General features: G+C 38.5%; 2 protein-coding genes and 1 long non-coding RNA gene across 5 annotated transcripts in view; 2 read left to right on the top strand and 1 right to left on the bottom strand.

Annotated features, from left to right (window-relative positions):
- The window catches only part of Kuz (zinc-dependent metalloprotease kuz), a 171,436-nt gene extending 160,163 nt beyond the window's left edge, over positions 1-11,273 (top strand). The window contains exons 6-15 of one of the 3 annotated variants that reach the window (XM_076439374.1): positions 791-939; positions 1,028-1,262; positions 1,772-1,946; positions 2,343-2,520; positions 2,926-3,103; positions 3,501-3,734; positions 3,820-3,936; positions 4,099-4,263; positions 4,336-4,468; positions 6,346-11,273. In XM_076439374.1, the coding sequence (XP_076295489.1) occupies positions 791-939; positions 1,028-1,262; positions 1,772-1,946; positions 2,343-2,520; positions 2,926-3,103; positions 3,501-3,734; positions 3,820-3,936; positions 4,099-4,263; positions 4,336-4,468; positions 6,346-6,506 (1,725 nt within the window). In that variant the 3' untranslated portion in view covers positions 6,507-11,273. Of the gene's footprint in view, positions 1-790; positions 940-1,027; positions 1,263-1,771; positions 1,947-2,342; positions 2,521-2,925; positions 3,104-3,500; positions 3,735-3,819; positions 3,937-4,098; positions 4,264-4,335; positions 4,469-6,342 lie in introns of all 3 variants that reach the window. The other 2 variants (XM_076439373.1, XM_076439375.1) reach the window with 2 other exon arrangements.
- Positions 11,274-11,467: 194 nt separating this feature from the next.
- Positions 11,468-15,568, bottom strand: Hem (Nck associated protein 1 Hem). The gene is made up of 2 exons (XM_076439372.1): positions 15,427-15,568; positions 11,468-15,349 (listed from the first exon to the last, which is right to left on the bottom strand). Exon 2 carries the CDS (start codon positions 15,209-15,211, stop codon positions 11,843-11,845), a length of 3,369 nt encoding a protein of 1,122 aa, XP_076295487.1. The 5' UTR covers positions 15,212-15,349; positions 15,427-15,568; the 3' UTR covers positions 11,468-11,842.
- A 646-nt stretch (positions 15,569-16,214) lies between these two features.
- On the top strand, positions 16,215-18,620 carry LOC143216403 (uncharacterized). Its single transcript, XR_013010558.1, has 3 exons — positions 16,215-16,425; positions 16,567-16,711; positions 16,909-18,620. It is a non-coding gene; the product is annotated as an uncharacterized LOC143216403 (long non-coding RNA).
- Positions 18,621-22,692: the final 4,072 nt, after the last annotated feature.

Raw genomic sequence — 22,692 nt, 5'->3', positions numbered from 1 at the left:
GGGTAACCTCAAAGTTCTACGTGTACCTTGCACGTGACTGTTTGGCATTTAAGCGAGAGCAGAATAGTTCATACTGACGTATACTACATTAATAAATACAAGCCAGAGAAATTTCGTTCATATTATAATAAAAATAACCAATTAACGGACTTGCCCCGTAGATGGACTTACCCCACTCCACCTTAATTATAATCTATTAAGCTTCCTTTTGGTACAGCATAATTATTTAACTCCAAGCTTCCGATAGATAGTGTTAAAACTGATTAAAACTGATATTGCTTATTATATAATTGTTAAAAGTTACATCAGTGCTATTTCTTTAAGTCTCTTGAAAAAGCAAATTGTGTCATGTTGGGTGTCGGTTTAATCAGAAAAATGTTACAAAAGTATGTTGGTGAAAGTTTACCAACTATCTTGTTCAACATTCAATACTAGCGACCAGAGATCAAGAAGCACGGTCTGTACTCATACATATATCGATTCACGACTACGTTTTACGATAAAAATGAATTTTTAAAACCGGTGGTAGAATCGCGCCACTTATAACCGCCAAGACAGTAACCGCGTTAACGAGACATAAAAATATCTCTTCACGAAATGACTGCACGTCTACTTGGATTTGCATAAAGCTCCTCTTTTCGCCGATGACATTTGAGTGTCCGGGGAGGAGCGAAGTGGACAGCAACGGTGACCCTCGTTGTACGTCTAGTCTCTTTCGTCAAGGAACAGGCCATAATTCCAGCGATAACCAGGATCGTCGATCGTTACACCTGATCGTTCTGTTCGATAGATCGACGACGACACGGCGTGCACGCCCCAGCAGACGTACGGCGAGCCGAACCCTTTCTGCATGGAGAACATCGACGTCAGTAACTTTTTAAATTTGCACTCGCTCGGCAACCACGAGGACTTCTGTCTGGCTTATGTGTTCACCTACAGGTACGACACCAGACATATACGCGGTATCTTGAAGTATATATGAAAACCGGCGAATATTCATTCGCGCGACCTTATATATCATTCGCAGAGATTTCACCGGCGGCACGCTCGGGCTCGCATGGGTCGCCTCCGCTTCTGGCGCGTCCGGTGGCATTTGCGAGAAATACAAAACGTACACGGAAACCGTGGGCGGGATGTATCAGTCCACGAAAAGATCCCTGAACACCGGGATCATTACCTTCGTGAACTACAACAGCAGAGTCCCGCCCAAAGTCTCGCAACTGACGCTGGCTCACGAGATCGGACACAATTTTGGATCACCTGTACGAACACCTTTCTTTTTATTTTGAAACGGGGCTTGCAAAACTGTTACACGGTCAACTATTTTTTTTCATTCTTCGCGACTTTCTGGGAACACGTTTTTGATATAACACGGTGCAGAGATTGCGAAAGTCCTAGAACTTGATATAATATTCGGACACTCTTAAAAAGACCTTCTGTAATATTGGACCATACGACTAGAATTTCTTTTTTTTTTTTTAGAAGTTAGAGCAATTAATTTAAATTCGGAAACCGATAGAGAACGGGTAAAGGGCCATTATGGAGCCGATATTGAAACGAAAACAGACACAGATAACAGTAGAATTATTTCGATTCTTCGTAACAATTATTTGGATTAAAGGTCCTCCATAACTGTTTTAATCAGAACGTATATATAGAACGGTTTGAAACGATTATTGTCGGAGCCATTTCAAGCCCTGCTTTAGAAGAGTCACCGTTACCAAACCGATCATTTTCATTCGATTTAATCCTTTTGTAACCGCATTTGTAGCACGACTTTCCGCCGGAGTGTAGACCCGGTGGCCTGCACGGGAATTACATTATGTTCGCGTCAGCGACAAGCGGCGATCGACCGAACAACAGTAAATTCTCGAAATGTAGCATTGGGAATATTAGCAACGTTCTAGACGCCATCGAAGACAACAAAAAAAGAAATTGTTTTACCGGTACGTATATCTTGTTGGAAAACTGGTTTGCTGGATTAACACGTCCATGGTTCGAGCATCTAAACTCCATTACAGAGGAGGATGCCATTTTTAAAAGCAATCATAACAAGTGTTTTCTGTTATATAGATTACACTGTAGTATTTTATTATATTACTGCATTAAATTGCGAAGAAGTTTCAAAGTTAATTTTATTTGCAGACCTTGTAGTGTTCAATTACATTTGGTTTGCTAAGTCCTTTGTTTTACATCTTCATGACCAGGAAAATTAGACGAGCTTGAATGTGTCATTTTGACAAAAATATTAAAATGGTTCAGTCTAGAAAGAAAAATTACATCTCGTAAACCACGGCGACTGTTAAGAGAGGAATGTCATTTTGGGTTTGTGTTTTATGCAGCCTCTGCTGGCGCCTTCTGCGGCAACAAAATTGTTGAGGCCGGGGAAGAATGCGACTGCGGCTACGATGATGATGAGTGCGTGGATAAGTGTTGTTATCCACGGCAGGTGTCCGAGCTGGATAAAATAAAGAACGAAACTGCCAAAGGTTGCAATCGGAAGTTTGGAACGCAATGCAGGTATGAATTTCAGTGTAATAACGTGTTATCAAATGTAAGGTACCTCGAATATCTTTGCCTGTCGTACAAAAAAAAATAAATAACTAATTTATACCTAAAAATGATTACTGAACGTGAACTGTATGAGCCAACGAACACGAAAGAAATCTTCTGGTGTTTGTAATAATGGTTCTGCATAGTTCGTTTTAAACATGACATTATTTTCACATTTAATATATGAAATTGAATATGAAACAGATTGAAAATTAATTTAATGCTGGAATATTGCAAGATATTTGTAGTAAAAAATATACCGATAAAGCGTGTTTTAAACATTGAATAGAAAAGTTTTGTGATGATGATTATAGCTGAAAGATTTATAATAAAATAGATAGGAATAACATTTGTTTTATAATCTTTTTGCAGTCCTAGTCAGGGACCTTGTTGTTCGAGCGAATCATGCCAATTCATGCCACTATCCAGAAACGTTCAGTGTAAGGCCGAATCGGATTGCAGTTACAATTCTACTTGCAATGGGAGGTCCTCCGAGTGTCCTGTGCCGTTACCGAGAGCCAATAAAACTAGATGTAACGAAGGAACACAGGTGAGGCTAGTTTCCCAGATCTTCAATTTGTGTCGAATACGAAAAACACGAATACGTACAGAAAATTTAAGTTAGCAATTTCAAAGTAAAATATGTAACTAATAATTTACAATCAGTCTAAGAATATCGTTATCGAAATAGAAAATCCGATTCGATAATATTTAACGAATGTGTCCCTAATTTAGACTGTCGAGAACTTCGAAATGGCTGAAACATAATTATTATTTATTTATAACTACATAAGACACAAATGACTAATTATCTAAATTTTACAATGAAAAGGAAAAGCTCATAGAGTTTTACTGTAGTCTATTTAATATAAATATAGAGCTTTTCTTAAAGCTTATTAAAACTTTAAAAGTTCAACACCGGCATTCAATGTTAATTTATTTGACAGTTGTGCATCAACGGCGAGTGCACGGGATCAATTTGCCTGGAGTGGAACCTAACCGAATGCTTTTTGACAAGCAACGTGATCCCGAACATCGACAAACGTAAACTGTGCGAATTAGCTTGCCAAAATGGAACCGATCCATCCACTTGCCGCAGCACCAGCGAATTCGCGCACGTCGTTGGTTTACCCGACGGCGGAATTAGTCTTCGACCCGGATCGCCCTGCGACAACTTCCAGGTAATCATCGGATCACTGAAAATCATGTTCAATATCCTACACACCCATCCCTTGATTACACAAATGCATTTATCTTTTCTTGTAGGGCTACTGCGACGTGTTTCTGAAGTGCAGGGCAGTCGACGCCGAAGGGCCGTTAGCTAGATTGAAAAATCTTTTATTTAATAAAGAGACTTTGCTCACTGTAGCGCAATGGGTTACCGTAAGTACAATTCCAATTATATTTATTCCAATGTTATTTCGATTCTTGCATTTTGCAAAACAATTAATTCCTTTCTGTCGTTGTTGTTGTACCTACTTGTGAGAATCGTATAAGTGTTGAAGGAATTTCTGTCAGATTAGCAACGAGTATTGAATTTCGCAGGAATTCTGGTGGGCGGTATTGTTGATGGGCATAGCATTCATCATTTTCATGGGCTTGTTCATCAAATGCTGCGCCGTTCACACTCCTTCCAGTAATCCGAAGAAGCCGCCAGCAAGACGCATCAGCGATACTTTGAGAAGGCCGATGAACACTCTGAGAAGAATGGTAATTTGACAGTGTGGATTCGTAAAATTAATTTTAAACGTTCGCGAAATTGACGTATTCATCTTTCCACAGCGACATCCACACGGCGGAGGAGGTGCTGGCCCGAGAAGTATACCTCCCAGGCAAAGTCAAGGGGCCCACAGTGGAACTCGAGGACCCTCTCACGGTTATGGAGAGGGCAGAGGTGCACAATATTATCCAAAAGGTAGGCTTGCGCGAAATATTTCTGTTGCTTTTTATCGCAGCTATCGTTGCTCGAGTTTGATCTTAATAATTATTGCTCGTTAAAATGCATACTTGGATGTTTGCATATTAGCTCGTAAAACACGGATTAAACTCAAGCTAAGTAGCTTGCTGTCATGTGTCAGGTCATTTCATGAGTAATGCGGCTTCTTATCGTGCTTGCGTGGATACTAATGTTTATTTATATATTGCCAGAATTGTTTGTCGACTCAGCAGTCTGTGTTCGATGTGTCAACTAGTTTTGTCCAGCTTTCTACTTTCATTTAAAATTAGTCTTATCGAATGATACACTCTTTGATCTCACATCTATAAATATGCTCTAAAAGTGGATACTAACTTGAATATGCTCTTCGAAGAATCATTCACACTTCTTGCTATAATGGAAGTATTATCACGGAATGATTAAAATAACCAATTTGATGACTTTATATGTTATTAAAATTCAGAATCTGCATATTTGTTGAATCGAGGATATTTGAAATAACGTTTTAAAAACAACGGAAAATTACTTGTCGTTGTAAATAATGGGTCAAATTGTTTTGCAAAATACATGTTTCAAACGAGTGACGGTGTATTATTGATTATCGAACGTCGTATGTGCCAGGTAGCGTAATGAATTGTGGTATTGTTAGGGTATGTGACTGCCCTGTACCGTCACGTAACTGTCAGTGAAAATGATTACTAGCCTCGGTAATAACATGATTCATTACGCGATATTTTCTGTTTTGGAGTTGTGTTGCACATGAAAACGTTATTTATGGAACGACCTGATATTTGTCCCTGTGTGATCCGCAACTACATCAATGTTTTTTCCTGTTTGCATCACCCTCGCATTGATTGACGCGCATCACTACCTGATACTATCGTTCTATGACCTACAGAGGTGAGCTGGGGCCTATATTCTATAGCTTTAACAGGAGCAAATTCACGAACACCATAGAGTTTATAAATAGAAATTAGTCTTGCGAATATCCATGGCAAGTTCGAGAGTATTTTCCCACGGAAAATTTAAAGTCATCCTTCTTTGCAAGTCCTTGTATTTGCTCCTAACTCTCTTGTCACCGTTGATTCTTTCGTTTTATAGTTTTTTTTTGTCGACATACATTCTGCTTCTGTATTATATGCATCTAATTCAACTCTCGGTGGGAAAGGAAAGAATGCATTGTCTTTGAATGCTAACAATTAATGTATGGATACGATTATGATTGAATTCAATCTTTGATTAAAATTACCTAGAAATAGTAATTATCATTTCGTCGTAAATGAATGGATATTTATTTGATTTCATCTATTTTGAAAAGTCTCATTTAACTTGCAAGTAGACTAGGAAATTTGCAAAAAATTACATTTTCAATATTATAATAAAAGTAATATTATCGAACTCTAAAAAAGTACTTAAATTATATTAGAAGATTGAAGTATTAGATTAACTTATCAATTATTTTTGAAATTAATAAAGAAAGTTCGCCCAGCTCTATGCGGCAATACTTGAAATCCTTAAATGCATGACTAGCATACTACCCTGGACGAAAAGTATTTAATCGAACAAACTAAAGCACCTGTTACCAAAATGATTCATTTATCGAATATAGAAAATATTTTCATTACGTACTTTTTGCCTGACAGCATGCAAATAATCTTCAATGACATTACCAATTTCGAGTGAACACATTTTGCCTGGGGTAGTGTTTCATTATCATAACTATCGCTATTCCTCTCATTGGGTGTATGGCTGGTGATGATAAGGAAATCCCACCACAAAGAAAAGATAAATCTCCATTATTTCGTTCGCTTCGGCATTTCGTTTCATAGTTGCATACTTTTCTAAACTTTAAGCAGGCTATCGCTCGGTTCCCACAGCTAGTGCGCCAGCCAGTAGCAGTGCAGCACCCAACTACGGCCGTTCCAATCACCCAGAACTGTACGCCGGGGCCTATTCGGGCTCCGGTGGAGGGGGTAGGGCCGCAGCCTACGAGATGAGGCATCACAACAAGGTGTGACGGCCCTAGGGATCTACCTTGGGCGAGGGATAATCTCGACGTCGCGCCGTAAAACTTGTTCTATAATACATACACACAATGCCAAACTGTGAAACGAGCCGATCCACCTGACACACACGACGTCTTGCTAAGCCGAAAACGAGGGAAGAGTGAAAGAGGATATAGCGTGATCGAGTGCGTTCGAAAGTAACGAGGGATCGCCGATCTACGGTTTTTTAAATTTCGTTTCACGAATATATTCGGCTCCTTTCGTGAGAGGGCTCCGTGGTTCGGAATTGTAAATCGGTGATGCATGCTCGAAAATCAATGGTGATATACATACATAACATCGACTCGGCTTTGATCGAGCGAATTAGGGACATCGACGTGTTCTGGGAATGGACGGATGGAACGACGAACAGCGTTGGACGTAATAGATCGTAAACACTACGGATCCTTAGTAATCTATATTATCATACGAACGTTTTGTGTAATTTGTCTTTTGAATGTTTCTCGCATATTCCTCCGCGTGTTGCCATTACGTATTTCGCGTCTCGTGATCATCGAAAGCAAGTGGACACAAAGGTATACACACCTACACACACACAGAAACAAACAAACTTACAAGTACACTCGAAAAAAGACTTCTCTGTTCGCGCGACTAATTCTTTGGATGTGCAACGTATATCGATCAAAGTTCTATTCGGACGAACAACGCTGGATTCGCACAGCAAATACAAGATAGATTACGGTAGCGTATTTTTGCCGTTCGATGTAAGAACATTTTTATGGCCAAGATGCATAGTGGCGTTGATGCGAGTGTCGATTTCTGGGCGAAGTCGAGTACGCGCACGTTTCGCTCCCGAAAGCGCGAGGTTCTTCTTTTTAGCGTGATCGGCGTGATGAGGATTGTTTGCCGAGAAGACGAGAGAGGGAGTTCAATGGGAGACAGGAGACGACAATATATATTTGGATTAAGTGTTAGGATGATAAACGTAATTTTGGAGAAGCTCCCGCTGAATGTGTCCCCCCCTTGCATCTTCCGACTTTCATATATGACTTTCATTTTTTACTATATACGTTGTTTCGTTGCGATGACATTTTAGAATCAAACGGACACGTTTTATAACGTCTTTTCTTTCCTATCAGCATTTACATTATAATCATTAGGACATTTTTATTCCAATGTAACAGACTTATAATTCGTTAAGATGATTAATGTAGCGCTTAAGACGAATTGTACCCCCTAAGTTGTGATCGAGAAGTATTTCAACCAACGCTGCCGTTTTCCGGAGCGAAGAAGCGCGCCCACCATTACCAAACTATTGCAGGTCATTCACTTGATCTCTACCATTGTAGCATAATGATTAACGATATGTAATATTCTTATACTAATTTTTATTAGCCAATTGAAATGAGCAAACCTATGAGGGACTAGTGAATGGTGCATAAGAACGAAAAAGCAACAACTTGAAAACGAACAGATTCTTTTTATAGCGATATTTCATTAACTAATCTATCAAATTAATAATATCGAACGATATGGATATTACTATAATTATATATGCCTATTACTATTATTATTATTATTATTAATTATTATTATTAATACTATATTACTATTATTGATTAGTTATCTATTGCAAATGATAATTTATCTCCAATATCGCAAATGTTATAAGTTATATTTAAAGACGGTTTTTAACTTGCAATTATCGGGGGCTGTACCGTAAACGCGCTTTCAAATTACGCGCATGGCGGACCAAAGACGAGGCCTCCTCATGAAATATAAACATGTTTTAAATATACGTGGGCTCAAGGAGCATAATCATGCACAACTGCATACTCGTATGCGATCGGACGAAAATTCGCGCATGTTCGACCGTTCGAATCGCGCCGGATCTTACGCAGTAATTATACATTACGTGTACACTCACTTCCCTATTTCGAAAACGCCAAAATGTTTACACGATCGACTGAATTCCCCGTTTTTTCCGAACTCGTCCCTTGTCGAGCCTTCTTGAGCAGATTTTGTCCAAGTACCATTTATAGACGTAACCCGAAAACGCTCGTTATCGTCGCGAAACCTAAGCTATTCAACGATGATTTCGCTCGCGACTTAGCGTTCCGCCCTTCTCCCATACTTTTGATAATATCTACTAAGCTTGCCAATTTCCCCCTCCCCCCCCTGTTTCCCAACCACCGGAGAAAACTACGTTTACTATCAGTCTATTGTCTTTCCATGTTTCACGAAGCGTTTCGGCTTCAGTACGTATACCGTTCAACGTCACGGCAACTAGGGTTCACTATTCGCAAAGAAACGTTAACGATTTCGAAAACCTATGGGCATGCGAGACAGAAGGAGCGTTTCCAGGGATGAAGAAACAAAATAGAAAGGATGTGTCTGCCAAAAAATCGCAGAAAAATACGAGTTTGCGGGTCGTGTGGAAATGTACAATAGTCGCAATGTGATTATAAAAAAAAAAAGCGGAGCGTGTGAGATCATATGTGAGAGAGAGAAAGAAAGAGCGAACGAGAGAATGAGGAAGAGAAAAAAACGGAAAATGGCGTGATAAGGGAAGGGCATGGACAGAAGACGGGCGTGGACGAATAAAAGAGAGAGTGTTAACTTGTGTACATATGAAACCGATAACGTGCGTGTATGTGCGCGTGCACATGTACAAAAGCGTATGCGCGCTTACACGCGCGATCGTTGGTGAAAAAAAAAACGGTAAATATATAACCATAAGGAATGGTAAAGCGAATACAAAAAAAATACTTGTTTTTATATCAGATCTGTATTATAGCGAAATATTATTCTGTATTTTGTAACCGGGACGGAAGTTAACAAGGATGACAAACGAATGCCTGTAACGTGCGTGTAATCGAGCACTTAACTTTTTAAGGTGACGAGTTTTAACGACGATCCATGCGTGGACCGGGAACGGATCGTTCGATGTAGATTATATAAGAAGTTTCGAAGTTTCTTGCATATAGATGCAACGGGGATTCCGTTTGGTCCCATTCGCAATCGCTCGTCCGATCGTTGCTTTGGTTTCGTTTTTGGTATTTCTTTTTCCATGGTTTTTCTCGATATCGATTCGATAATAACGATTCGTGCTCCCTCTCCCCCTTATCCCGGGGCACGAACGTGATTTACTGCCATTCGTGATAGCGTGTGCGGCGAGGAGAAAGTCGTCCTCGCTCATAAGCCAAAGGATTTCGTATTTTAGATTTATTATTATTCGCAACGTGACGCGATAATTTACGAACGCCCGTATTATGGTAAAAAGAAAAGCGACGGTGACTCGGATCTGTTATTCCTGTTATTGAATGAAAAAAGCGGCGACTTGTGTAGAACGTACGACCATAAATTTCTATGGGGGAGAGAGGCGAGATGGCCGATAAGTGTGTCAACACGATAGTGTATCGTCGGTATTTTTTAAAAAATGCCGAAGAAAGCAAACAATATTATTAACCGACCATTTTGCGTCCGAGACACTGCCATTCGAACAGCAATCGAAACGTAGGATAACGTAGAGGTCTTACTTGGGACAAGAGCCTGGTCGACGTTTCAAATATTGTTCGTGATGAATTATCCTTGCTTCCATTTCACTGCCATAGATACATTTCAAACGACTGAATATACGATCAAATGGGGGAGTAGAGAGGAGAGAGAGGAGAGAGAGAGAGCTCGCGGTTCTCGCGACAAGAAAAGAAGGAGTTAGCGAAAACGTTTAGACGCAAGAAAAAAAGCCTAAGACGAGCGTGGAATGGGACCAAGTTGTAGTATCTAGTTGACGAAGAACGTCGCTTATCCGTATGAGAATCATAACGATTAAAAAAGACAAGTACGTTTTCCTTCATCATTTGATCCCCATCTCCCTCACCTTCCTCCCCTCCCTCCTGGCCACCAAAATCATCCTGAAGAAGTCTACTGCGTATGCTTAAGCTTATTCGTTTCCGCGCCGTCTGGATTAAGATCGTGTTCTGTATTATTATTCCGCAATCGTGCGTTTCACCTGCACAGTTTTTGTGATAAAAAAAACGTTCACTATCCCGGCGAACGAGCATTTCGGCTAATGGGGATACACAACGTTGAAACGTTCGAACGATCAGCATCTTCTCTGTGTACCTATCTTAATCCAGACTCGCGTCATTGTGACGCGGTACACACTACTTTATCACTTGTACATAATGTTAGTGAGAAAGAAACAAAAAAGAAATCGAAGATTATATTTTTTCTATCGATCCAAAAATGTGGTGACCTATCAACATCGTGCATCTGAGATTGTTTACACATCATTTTCGTGATTAGTTCCCCATCTTCATATCCGTTTCTGATATGCGTTCCTCTTTGCCAAATACGTTGTCTCGTTTTTGTTTTAATCACCGAATACAATGTACCATTCTTTTATAAAGTGTTTGCTTCAATATTACCAGAACGACCGAATTATTTTTACATTCGATGTGCCGTAGTGTTTTTTATATTCTGTACTATTTTATCTCTTTTTCGTAATACCATACACTGTCTAGCTGTGCGTTTTAGTTGAATTTTGTCTTTTTTATATATAAATCTTATTGAGCATGATACTGACCAATCGCCTGAACGTAGCTTCAGACCACCACTCTCTCTTTTTCTCAAATGTTTAGAACGCGGCGAGTGTTTTAAGAATATTATAAATAAAAAGGAATATGATTGTAAATCTCTTGTGTTATGTTAATGTGATTAAAGAGAAAAAACAAAAACATTGTAAAGAAGTAAATAAAACATACATTTTACATTTATTCGACTGTGTTATGCACCATACCCCTTATTTAATTAATTACATTTGTTGGACAACAAAGTCGTTTATTAAGAGGATACCTAACAATAATTTCGACCAAAAGATTTAGCTAATTACTTACCGAGAGAAATATAATTGAGAATACGTGTGAACCGAAGGGAAGTTCGAGTACGAAGCGGAATGAAGACAACAGTATGTAGATAATTTTATTTATTTTATAAACTATTGTAAAAGTTACAATTGTACATTAGAAAAAATGTAGCAGATAGAGTGATATCTATTTTACGATACATGCGTGTTTCGTGTTTCGATTCTGAGACAGACAGCATTTTACACTTCGCCTGTAATATAAAACATCCCTTATGTACCAGTACGATATACAACGGAATACTGAAAAAAAAACGTAGTACTTATGTCGTAGTATATCCAAAGCCAGGTATCAAATATGAAATAGGAGATATTGATCTATACAAAAATGCTTCGTTTTTAAATAATATATTCAATAAAACTGGACGTAAAAAAGTAGCCATGAGTGGCAAGCTAAAAGTACACAATTCTTTATTAATGTGTTTACGGCTGCGAATGTTCAAGCTTGTACACGTCGTGATACGCGTTTCGTATTAATGCATATGGGAAACAGCTTTCTAATAAATCCATCGTTAAGAACGGCGATTCTTGGACAATTTGGTCCAGCAGAAGGTACACCGATTCTCGATTTTTAATCACCTCTTTGTCGGCTTCCTGGCCGAGCCTAAGCAAACTAGATGAAGCTAGAGCAAGGAATTCCTTCATTCTATCCTCGATATCATTTTGACCGCAGATAGTGAACAACGCACCGAAAATATTGTTTATAGCATTCGCCATGCAATGTATATTATTAGAATGCCCTTCGAGGGACGCGCGATAAAAGGAGTTCTCATTTCGAGCTAATTTCGGGATCGAAACTGCCACAAACACCATTAGCAAACAGACGAGCAAGTGTTCGTCTTCATCTACTTCGGACTTCTGGCTTCTAAGAGCGGCTGTCAATGTCGGGTCGACTTTACAATTCAAACCTGCCGCTGACGTCATCTCCGAGACAACGCGCATCGGATCGCCGGAAGGTAAGTGATGTCTGAAATCTAAAATAGAGCTCAAAAGGAACGGAATACGCTCCTCCAGGACATCGACCAAAGCGGATTGCGCTAACTGTCTGAAGCTTAGAATTACACCTATAATTGTAACTCGTTGTAGTACATTATCTACTTGCTGCAGCCTCTTGAACTGCTCCTTCATCACTTCCGGTTTATCAAAATTCGTTCTCAAAGCGATCAGAACGTCTTTATTGCCAGCGACTAGTTTCTTCAGCTGCTGGACCTGGCTCGCTATGTGCCACATTAAATTCTCGCTCAACATCTTCATGCCGTACGGTCCGATCAGCTCAGCCAATGCTCTCAATTCATTGATATCGGAGAACTCTTCGGCATTGAAAGGTATCGCGCCTTCTACCGATAAACTGACGAATGCTCTCTGATTGCCCGAATAACAAATGTTCCCAGCGCTAACTCTTCTCAGCAAAACATCGGAGTACCATTGTGTGTACAGGGAAGCAATAGTCTTATCACCGTGACTATCTAATTCTTGTGTTTGCTGTAGAAGAGCATTGTTGAAGACGCGCGTGATATCTATGTGCACGTAATTCTCAACAGTCTGAAGAACGTTCATGTAAGATCTAACGCTAACGAAGAGTTCCGATGGTTTAGCGATCTCACTAGTATCTGGATTGTACATGACCATGCCAACAAGTGCTCTGGCGAATCTTGATTCTAAATGCTGATGCAGATATTCTCTGGGTGCGAACGTGTACTCCCATACATTGATAGTAGGGCAGTAATTAATAGCATAACACAGCTCCGTTAATGCCATATGAAGTTTATCCATAGTAGTGAGCTCTTCTCTCGTTTTCCTATAACTCTCTATGCCCGGTTTATGGATCTCGTACATGTTCTTCTTATTTTTGTCTTTCTTCTTCCGATTCACCACTTGCGAAATCAATAAAGCGCAGTGTTTCGGCAACAGCTTGTCGCTCATGTTACATTGCTCATCGCAAATGGTTGTGATAATATTCTTCGCCTCTTTAGCCATTTCGTCTAAGAACATATTGACAACGGAAAGACTTCTTTCTCGGATATGATGACGTTCTTCTGGACAGAGTTCGTGTGTACAGCTTTGGAAGTGACTGCATATTAATGGAAATGCAACAATATATCTGTTTTGAGCGGGGAATTCTAAGCACATGTGAAATTGATCCTCGAATACTTTACTGTAGAAACAGAAGATAGACAAATCAGATGTCTCTACCAGCATTTCGTCCAAATTATCTACCATTTTAGTATGGAATAGTACTGTATCCATGAAGGATGCTAATTCTCTATTATCGGCAAGATTCATATTACATTTTGCAATGGACATATACGCTTGTAATCTAAACCAATCTAATCGAAATGCGCGGAAGTCGAAAAGTTCATTATCTTCGACTTGTTTTACTGTTAGACTAGCTATTTTCGAACACATGTCACTAAGAATTGCTCCCTCATCTTCGGGGCAAACTGGAAGATTCTGAATCATTTGATCTAAAGCAGGAGCATCGAATCCTGACAGGAACTGCACGTAGTACCTCTGCAGTACCTGAGAATATTTCTTTACCAATGCTCTTAATTCTTCGCAGTGAAATAGCAATTCTGGCAACTGACGATCTACTAAATCTTCTCCGCCTCTTCCTTTACTTTTACCTTGTGTCGGTGGGTTAACGCCGTGTCTTAAAAGCCATAGAACTTCATCTCTCGCATGAGAAAGTCCCATTAAAACCAACAATGCCTTTGGTCCCAAAAGACCTGGTTGGTCGGTTAAAATTAAACCTAGGTCTTTCAGAGCTGTTCTTAAGAATTTTCTTCTTTCTCTGTGTCTGTAACCAGCCTTTTGTACAGCCTGATTGTAACATTCTTTCACTTCAGATACTCTCTTGCTGTATCCTTTTATACTTTCAAAAAATACTTGTATATATTGATGAATATAAATTACTTCATCTCTGAACAAGGCTAAAACCCAACCAGACTCTAAAGCTGTAGTCCAGAGTTTACTAGGCTGCTCTTGGCTTAGAAATGTGTGACAAAGCGTGAAACCTAAAATAACCCATCTCTCTATTCTGTCTAAGCTCAAAGTTTCGCAAGACATGGTATCGGTTGCTACAGCTTTAAGTATTTTTCCAGGACTATCGACCAGACTGAGCTTTTTATCTGCTCTCCAGGTATCTGCAGATAAGTTTCTTCCTGGATAAATAGGCCACAAAGAAGTCAGGGCATTTTTCAATAATTTAGAATGTGGAACAAACTCTTCCGACAGCTTTTTTAGCGGTGCATCATAATCCATAATCATTTGACCCAGACGAGGGAAGCTTGAATCAGATTGGCTATGAACCATTTCATGGGCTGCATTAAATAAACCTAGAACTGCTTTACGATCTTCTACTTGCGACAGAAGTATCATCAAACTCACGTACGTAACGACCAAATCCAAATAACCTTTGGTTAAATCAAAGTTGATTGTGATGTCCATGTGAACTCCGCAAGCATCCATTGTAGTTAAAAGTTCGCAAACATTGTCTTTGAAATCCAATAGATCAACAAAAGTATAGTAGTACAGCGACAGAGATTTAATAATCTCGTTGCGAAGGTTTGTAATTGTTTGGAGTGCCTTAATATCAATATTAGGAAACTTCCTGACAATTGTCTTTATAGAAGACTCTAGAGTTTTATCAGAGAGAAACCCAGGCTTTGATTTCGCATCGCCACATGCCTTCTTTATATTATAAATACGGGTTAACATCCCAATACCTCTGTCATTTAAGATAGTTAGCTTCTCAGCCAACTTTTGTTGACTAGGTACAATAGGTCGCGCCATTATTATATTATTCTGTGATATCTCTTACGTGATCAACATAACTTTTTCATTTCTTTGGCTTTAAATGACAGCAGACCCCACCCCTGGGGGTAATTTGTCTTCACCGGATGCGCTTAAAATAGATTGACCCTCCTCTTTCTGCAAAAGAATTTTGGATAATTACAACGGACATTCATTAGGAAATAGTATAGTGCATTTTCTAATGTATGTCTTACCTTATCTGCAATTACATGTTTAATATAAATCGATCACACGATGGGAAGAACTTTCTGTATACGTCAGGTACCGAGTGAAGTACTGCTCTTAGTTAACGAACAGTGCTGCCAACAGTTGCGAGACTGCAAGCATTGCAGGCGAACCAGCATTTCAAACCGACGGAGCGTGAGGCGCAGTGAGTGAGCAGCATCTAAAATCTACGAAAAATCAAGAATTAAGAAAGGAAATCATGTGTAAGTACCTATTTTAGGAACTATAAACCATTCTGCGCACAATAATATATTTATACAATGATTGCATGTAATCAATTATATTTGTATTGAATATACAACTATGAAAGGTAGTCGTTCATTTTTCATAGTACTTCTCTTTACTTATAATTTCGACAAAAACTTAAGTAACTACCCATATATTTATAAATTATTATTTGAAAACGAAGGTATGATTTACCTTGGATCTACTTTCCTGAAAAGATGATTCTTAAATGGGAAGTAGTATAAACTGTCAATATCACTCTGGCACTTAACCTTTTTTTTATTTCGGCCTCGGCCACGCTGATCTCTATTTGGGGGAAATCGCCGATCTTCAGTAACAATCGGTCGCAAGGATGCGACCGCGGCTTCATTACGATCACGATCAAACTGAAAGCACTGAATTTGTTTTTTCTGTTACAGATTCCGCGGGAAAAGAATCAATCGTATGAAAGAACATCGTGGTAGCGAGATCGATGCTTTCGAGAATCGAATCGTGAAGTACCATCATGGCGGACTTTCTTGAAGCGGGAGAAGATGCGAGCGCGAGTACAAATTAAATTTCAAATCATACTATGTTAATGAATATGTTTGCCACTTGAAATTAATGAATGTGTTCTTTTTGTTACAGAGGAAAAAGAATCAATCGATCGAAAGAGCATTTTGGTAGACGAAATCGATGCTTTCGATAATCGAAAGCGAGACGCAGCGTCGTGTACTTTCTTTAAGCAGAAGGGACGCTGGCGTGTGAGTAATTATTATCTTTTCAATTATACTGTGTCATTGATCATCTTTTTTCAAGAAATTAATGAACAATTAATAAATATTCAACTTTAATTATCTAATTCCTATTGAGATTAAATGAATAATTTATTCTTTCTTTTACAGATAGAGAGAGCCTTAAGGATATGAAATATTTTGAGGTAGCCTATGTGGATAACTAATGCTGCCTACCTTGACGACCAAAGACGACATCGATACTGACAATGAGATCGAGAGCAACGTGTCGTGTTGTCTTCAAGGGGGAGAGAATGTGAGTACCAAGACATTTTTTAATTAATCTTTATCATAGAACATTTCCTTTCAAAGTATTCATGAATTGTACATCCTACACTTTCTATTTCGAAAATCATTTAAATGGCATTCAAATTAAAATGTTTTTATATGCCAATGAAATTGTACGAGTCGATTAAAATTTTAATATGTTCTTATTTTATTTATTTATTTCAGGACTCTAATGCAGCTTCTCGTCTCGCTGCAACGATCTACTGCAAAAGTGGTTGCAGTCGATACGGCTGCCGGGAGCGGTATAGGCATTCGTGATTTCAAGTAGAGAGCATTTGTGGAAATCGAAATTGAAGTAGGGAATGTCTGGGACGAGATTAGTGGAGGTCCGCACCTGCTCTTCAAGTAGGTGAGACCTCGCAGCACATAACCGTATGGCACCATCTCTGGCTAATAAAGCCAGCGTTATTAGGCTTCGTTCTATACTCAAAGCGGCCAGCTCGTGGAGTGTATACTCGCCAGTAGGAATAACGTTTTGAGCGAAGGGGCGCATCTGTCCTGGCGTTACGACGTCCAGGCAGGTGGATGGTGTCATAGCGTTTGGATCCGGGGTTGATCCCATGGCCTTGGAAACCCAGCCGTTAACTTTCTCGTCTCGCCTTTGCTTCATTTCGATTCGAATAGGATTTGCTTAGTTACCGTTTTTACAATGACAAAGAGAGATAGACTGTGCAGATTGCGCTTTTCGATTTTCAACTCGATCTAATATTTCTTTCCATGACAAAGTGCTTCTATGAGGTGTCCGTGCCTTTGACGGGTGCTTAAAACTGACAGTGCTTTAAAATCTATCTCTCGTCGGTGATTTAGGTAGAAAGCGTGGAACCACCGAATAGTATCTCGTCGGTAGTGGAACTTATAGCGATGTGGTATTTCAGATCACTGTAAGTTCCACGTTATCCCCGCGCCCACCTGTGCCCACTTGCATATGTCGTTGAATAGCGCAGGGGCTGGCAGACTTTAATAGTATCTCGTCGGTGATATGGTTCTTAAGTCTGTGATAACAAGTCTGTGACATTACACTCGATTTTACCGATTAGTACGAGATGGGTTTACATATTATACTTCATTCGTACCGCGAGTGATAAGCACGGCTTGGCGCTAGCTGCATATAGCGCGTAATTTAAACGATGCAAGTTGCATTTATAAAATGCACTGTTATAGAAGATCAATTTGATTAATTCAAAAACGTACAAATTTTTACGTAAATATTTATCTTAAGAATTTTGCATAGAAAATAATTTAAGAAGAGCATATTGCGGCATTTTAAACTCTAACTGTAGCTAATTTTTATAAAATATATGAGATATATTAATTTGATTTGAAGCCACCTTAATTCTTAATGTTAGTGTGTCTAATGCTAATATTTTAACATAAATGCCAACTATATAGAAACGATAAAAAACCTGCACCATAATCTCCATGAAATTTACATCGTTTTTATTTCTCACTGAGCATTTTAAATGTCAAAATCGGTCCTGCTCGATATAAATAAAATTTATATTTTATTACATCCATGGGCCCTTTTTACCACTGGTTAGTTACATCGACTGCAAGAGCAAAAACCATTGACGTCCTGAATATTTACGAGGTCAATAATTCTCACAACCGGAAAGAAATATGGCTATCAATAACGTGGCACAAAAAAATTGCTTCTTCGTAGATATATGATAATAGGTATATAATCTCACGGTATCTTATCCTTTATGGATGTTATTCATTTATAAGCACTTTTGGATCACATTCAATTCCCAACTCACCCTGCTAGTCTGCTGAAAAGTCAACGTCCCCCGGTGCTGTTCGATGTAGAGCCATTGGCTCGGTTTTACTTCTTCCCCATTTTTCATTAGCACAATCAAACTGGCCGTACGCGAAGAAACAATGGCTTCTTGCCGTTCCCTCGGTTGGGCGGTTTTCCACGCTGAGGAAAAAAGCTATAGATTATCGGGGAAGTCGATTGGGGTTTGTTGGCGTTTACCCATCCTTTCGTTTATTTTTTCATAGACCACGGCTTGTGTTCTATCTCTGATAGCTTATACGAGGCGTGTATATTTTTCATAGAGGCAATTAGTTTTTGCTCTATTATATACGACAAAGAACTACTACAATCAGCTCTTTCAATTATTTAAACTATTCATGCTAGTCGACCATAGAGTTCAATTAGATAAATTGTTATCTCTATATTGTTATTTAAAACTGGTCTCGAAAGGGTTATGGGAATTTTTAATGAATTGTATTGAAAATTTGGACAGCTGAATGAAATCCTGATCAGAACGGAGAAAGAAAACTATGTTTGAATGGAATTTGTAGAATATAAGAATATATTTTTGAATACAATTTTTCTATGCATAACATAGCTAGATATTTTTTTCATCGATATTAAAGAAGTTTTCAACCATTGTATCAAATACCTAATACTATTTATATTTTATATTAAACGATTCGCATCCCTTCCGTCATTTTTCTTTGTTACACACCTTTACATGATTTTTATAAAAGCTCATATAATTAATGTAATTCCCGTTCATTTCAAGTACTCTCTTCCATATTGATTGAGGATACGAGTACTAAAGAATTACTAACCAATCGAACAGAAAAATATTAATGTCCCGCAGCGAACGCAAAAACATGTGCAGTCCAATATACCTAAAAAAAAACAATTTTTTCGATTCAGATTTTTCGCATAAAAAAAAACAAAAACCGTCGTGAATTAAAACATATGGATCCACAACTGCGTCACGCTCGGACAAGAAGATTTACGACCCGCCCACGTGTAAATTGGGATTCTTGAATTGTTGTAAGTTCCAAAACTGTCAGAAAAATATTTATGTATAAAACTGTCATATCGATGGAAAATAAACCACGATTCGTAATATACGACGCTGCAAATATTTGTTATAATTCAATTGATCGCAGATAAAATAAATTCGGTACGAATTCGTGCACGATGCTATCTCGTTTTAAAAGCACAATGCATCCATTGTTGGCGAAAATGATTTTTAAGGCATTCATTAATTTGATGTACTTGATAGCACGAGAAAGAAATTCTTAAGTGGCTTTCGCTTCTTGCGATCATCGTTTACTAGTCATCATCGTTTACTACAATTGAAGGCGTGGATGGATAAAGGTGTCATTTGTATGGAAGAAGGAGCTAATCACTTTGTACTTCACCTGTACTGGACCAGGAGGTCAACAAAGAATTATCTTTTTTTTTGCATTAGAGATTAACAATAAAAATATATATACATATATTTGTAATTGATTTGTTTTATTATCTTCATTCATCAAGAAAGGACAACATATTTGGTTAAAAACTGTTTTACAGAAAACAAACAATTTGTTACTTGACACCTTTATCCATCCATCCCTTCAATTGTCTCATCATTTTGCAAGCTGATGGATTCCTTTTACACGAAAGCTGCGTGGTATTTCTTTAGAGGTCTCGAGATCTCTGAAGATCGAGCACAAACTTCTGCAATCATGCCAATCATCCAATACTTGTCCGAAGTGTAATAGTTGCTAAACCTGTGCCACCTACAAAGCTGGAACGAAACGGTGCTTCCTTAATTAATCCCCGAGTAGACGATACATGCCCGAGCAAACAACATTTGACAAGACACAATTCCCTCCTCCGTTACACAGGATCAATAGTTTCCCAGAGGCAAACATAGTTTTACATCTCTTTGATCAGCGCGCCTTCATTATAGTTTAATGGCATTGCTTTATTACAATTCCTGATCTTGGGGAAGACGTCGGACAGGAATGCATCGGGATCGTAGCATGGCAAGCATGGTAATCGGGGAGGCTTTAATTATCCCGTGGCCTTCTAACGTGCAATTAATTCCGAATGCGGTTTAGTTTAGCGAACGAAGAGCAAACAATGTATTACCCTCCAGACCGACTAAACGTGGGCGGTTATGTCGAATCGAGAGGAAGTGGGAGAGTTGGCAAGGGGGTGGTTGAAGATGGGAAAAGGGGGGAGGGGATGAGGTTAGGCCACTTTGCGCAAATAGCATGGATCCTGCAGATAGTGCATACTTCCCGTACCCCCGTCGCTATCTTCCGTTGCCCCGTCACCCTTTCGCGCTCTTTGCATCCTCCGCACCTATGCTCTATCGCTTCTGAACATGAGCTTAATGCTCTGTGAATTTGTGATTGCCCCTAATGCAAATCCACGGTTTTAACGGGAGCGTGCTCGAGCCTACTAAAGACCGGTTTTCGAGAAATAAGCCAGTTCTATTCTTCGATTCCCTCTTCAAATATGCGCAGAGACCTGGGTTAATATTCGGTTATGGGGCTGCTTTGTAACTCGCTGCCCTTACACACACAACCTCCTCGACTGACCAAACGTCTATTCTTTGGATGCTTCATTCAAGTAAATGCTTGTTTTGGCTAGGACTATTGTAATATTTATTTGGTGCGTTCAGCCAGGCCATTTTAATGGGGGAAGATGTGTGCCCATAATTATGAAAGTGGTCTAACTCATATATTTCTTGTTTTAGAAAACGCTAAAAGTTGTATTTTACAACTTTTTTATGTGGGCCTACATTAAAAATGTTAAATACGTTGCGTAGATCTGTGTCAATTATATACATTGTAAATATTTCATCGAATAGTTTTAGAGCTCTTTGATTATCTTTCTGATGAAAAGGTATATAAAAAAATTAAAGTAGCATTTTTTACCACGCTTATATTAGCTTGCCGAGTTGTCGTTGTTGTTGTTGTATGCGTCAAATCTTGTAATCGAATTTTAAACCACTTCCCGCTCCACGCTTTTATTTATAGTCACTAATGTCTAAAAAAATTATTTTTCTCCTTTTTAGTGCATTTTAATATAAGCGTGGTTTTTAAAAAGTTCTTTTTTATATATTTTTTTTCGTATGAAGTTTTATTTATGAATGAATTAATAATTAAGATTTATTCGATGTACTTGTTTTCGGGCTTGCAATAAATAGGGACGGTGAATAATGAACAGATACGCTGTTCAACCCCAATTCAATAGCATGCGCACCTGGCCGAAATGCAAACTCAATTGTTTTGAATATAACATTGGCAGCGACAAAATTTTATTGTAGGTATATTTGCGACTTCTTTTTTATGTAGATTCATTCATTTTTAATTTAAAATTCTAGTTCGTTCATACTTTGTTGTTATTGCATTTTCGTCGAAAGTGAACTGAATTGTAAGGATTTTAATATAACAATTGGACACTCCATTTTGTTAATTTTGATTACATTGTATAAGATAATAGTTCAGAAATGCATAATGAATATTTACAAAATTTTCATACAGTATGATATTTGAAAGTTTAGAGAAAAAGTGTGATATTACAACATAGTAGTGTTTCGCTGGCTTCGTGAAGAAATAAGGAATTACTTATTACATTATCTCGCCAAGGTAAACTTCCCCCGAAGCCGTACATAATAGTTTTTCTTATCTTTTGAATAAACAAGCTTGAGCGCGTTCGCGTGTTATAATCTTATGATTGCTCCCGACACAAATCCTCGGTTTTACCACGAGCTGGTTTAAGCCTCTTAAAGCTTGGGTTTCAATAGATGAACATGTCGACAAACTGTGTGTACACACGTGTAGTTGCAGTATTATTATAGTATAGTTCACTGGCCTGTGTCTATACCTGTTCTAGAGGCACAGTTTCAATGCCAATAGTTTTCAATTTTAACAAAACGGGAGTTCTAATTTGCCTTTACACTGATTAAACAAATGAACTTTCCAAGTTATTAACTTAAACAATATAATATCAAATGCTGTCGGAACCTGTTTGTTTATTTTGGAGGCTAATATTTATAGCAGTCCATATCGTTTTTTAAAAACAGGAAATATTTGTTGGTACAGGCCATTCTTTGATTCACGATGATTGTTAGTCGGAAAATTTTCTGTTAGCTTTACATTCTTTTTTTAGTTATATGCGTCTTCAAAATAAAACATAAATGA

Source organism: Lasioglossum baleicum, chromosome 15 (assembly GCF_051020765.1).
Source record: "Lasioglossum baleicum chromosome 15, iyLasBale1, whole genome shotgun sequence".
NCBI classification, from domain to species: domain Eukaryota; kingdom Metazoa; phylum Arthropoda; class Insecta; order Hymenoptera; family Halictidae; genus Lasioglossum; species Lasioglossum baleicum.
Note: the sequence above shows the minus strand (reverse complement) of the source record. Positions and strands in the feature narration are given on the sequence as shown.

Excerpts from the sequence above, each read along its gene's own strand:
- Hem (XM_076439372.1), bottom strand. The coding sequence starts at position 15,211 with ATGGCGCGACCTATTGTACCTAGTCAACAAAAGTTGGCTGAGAAGCTA.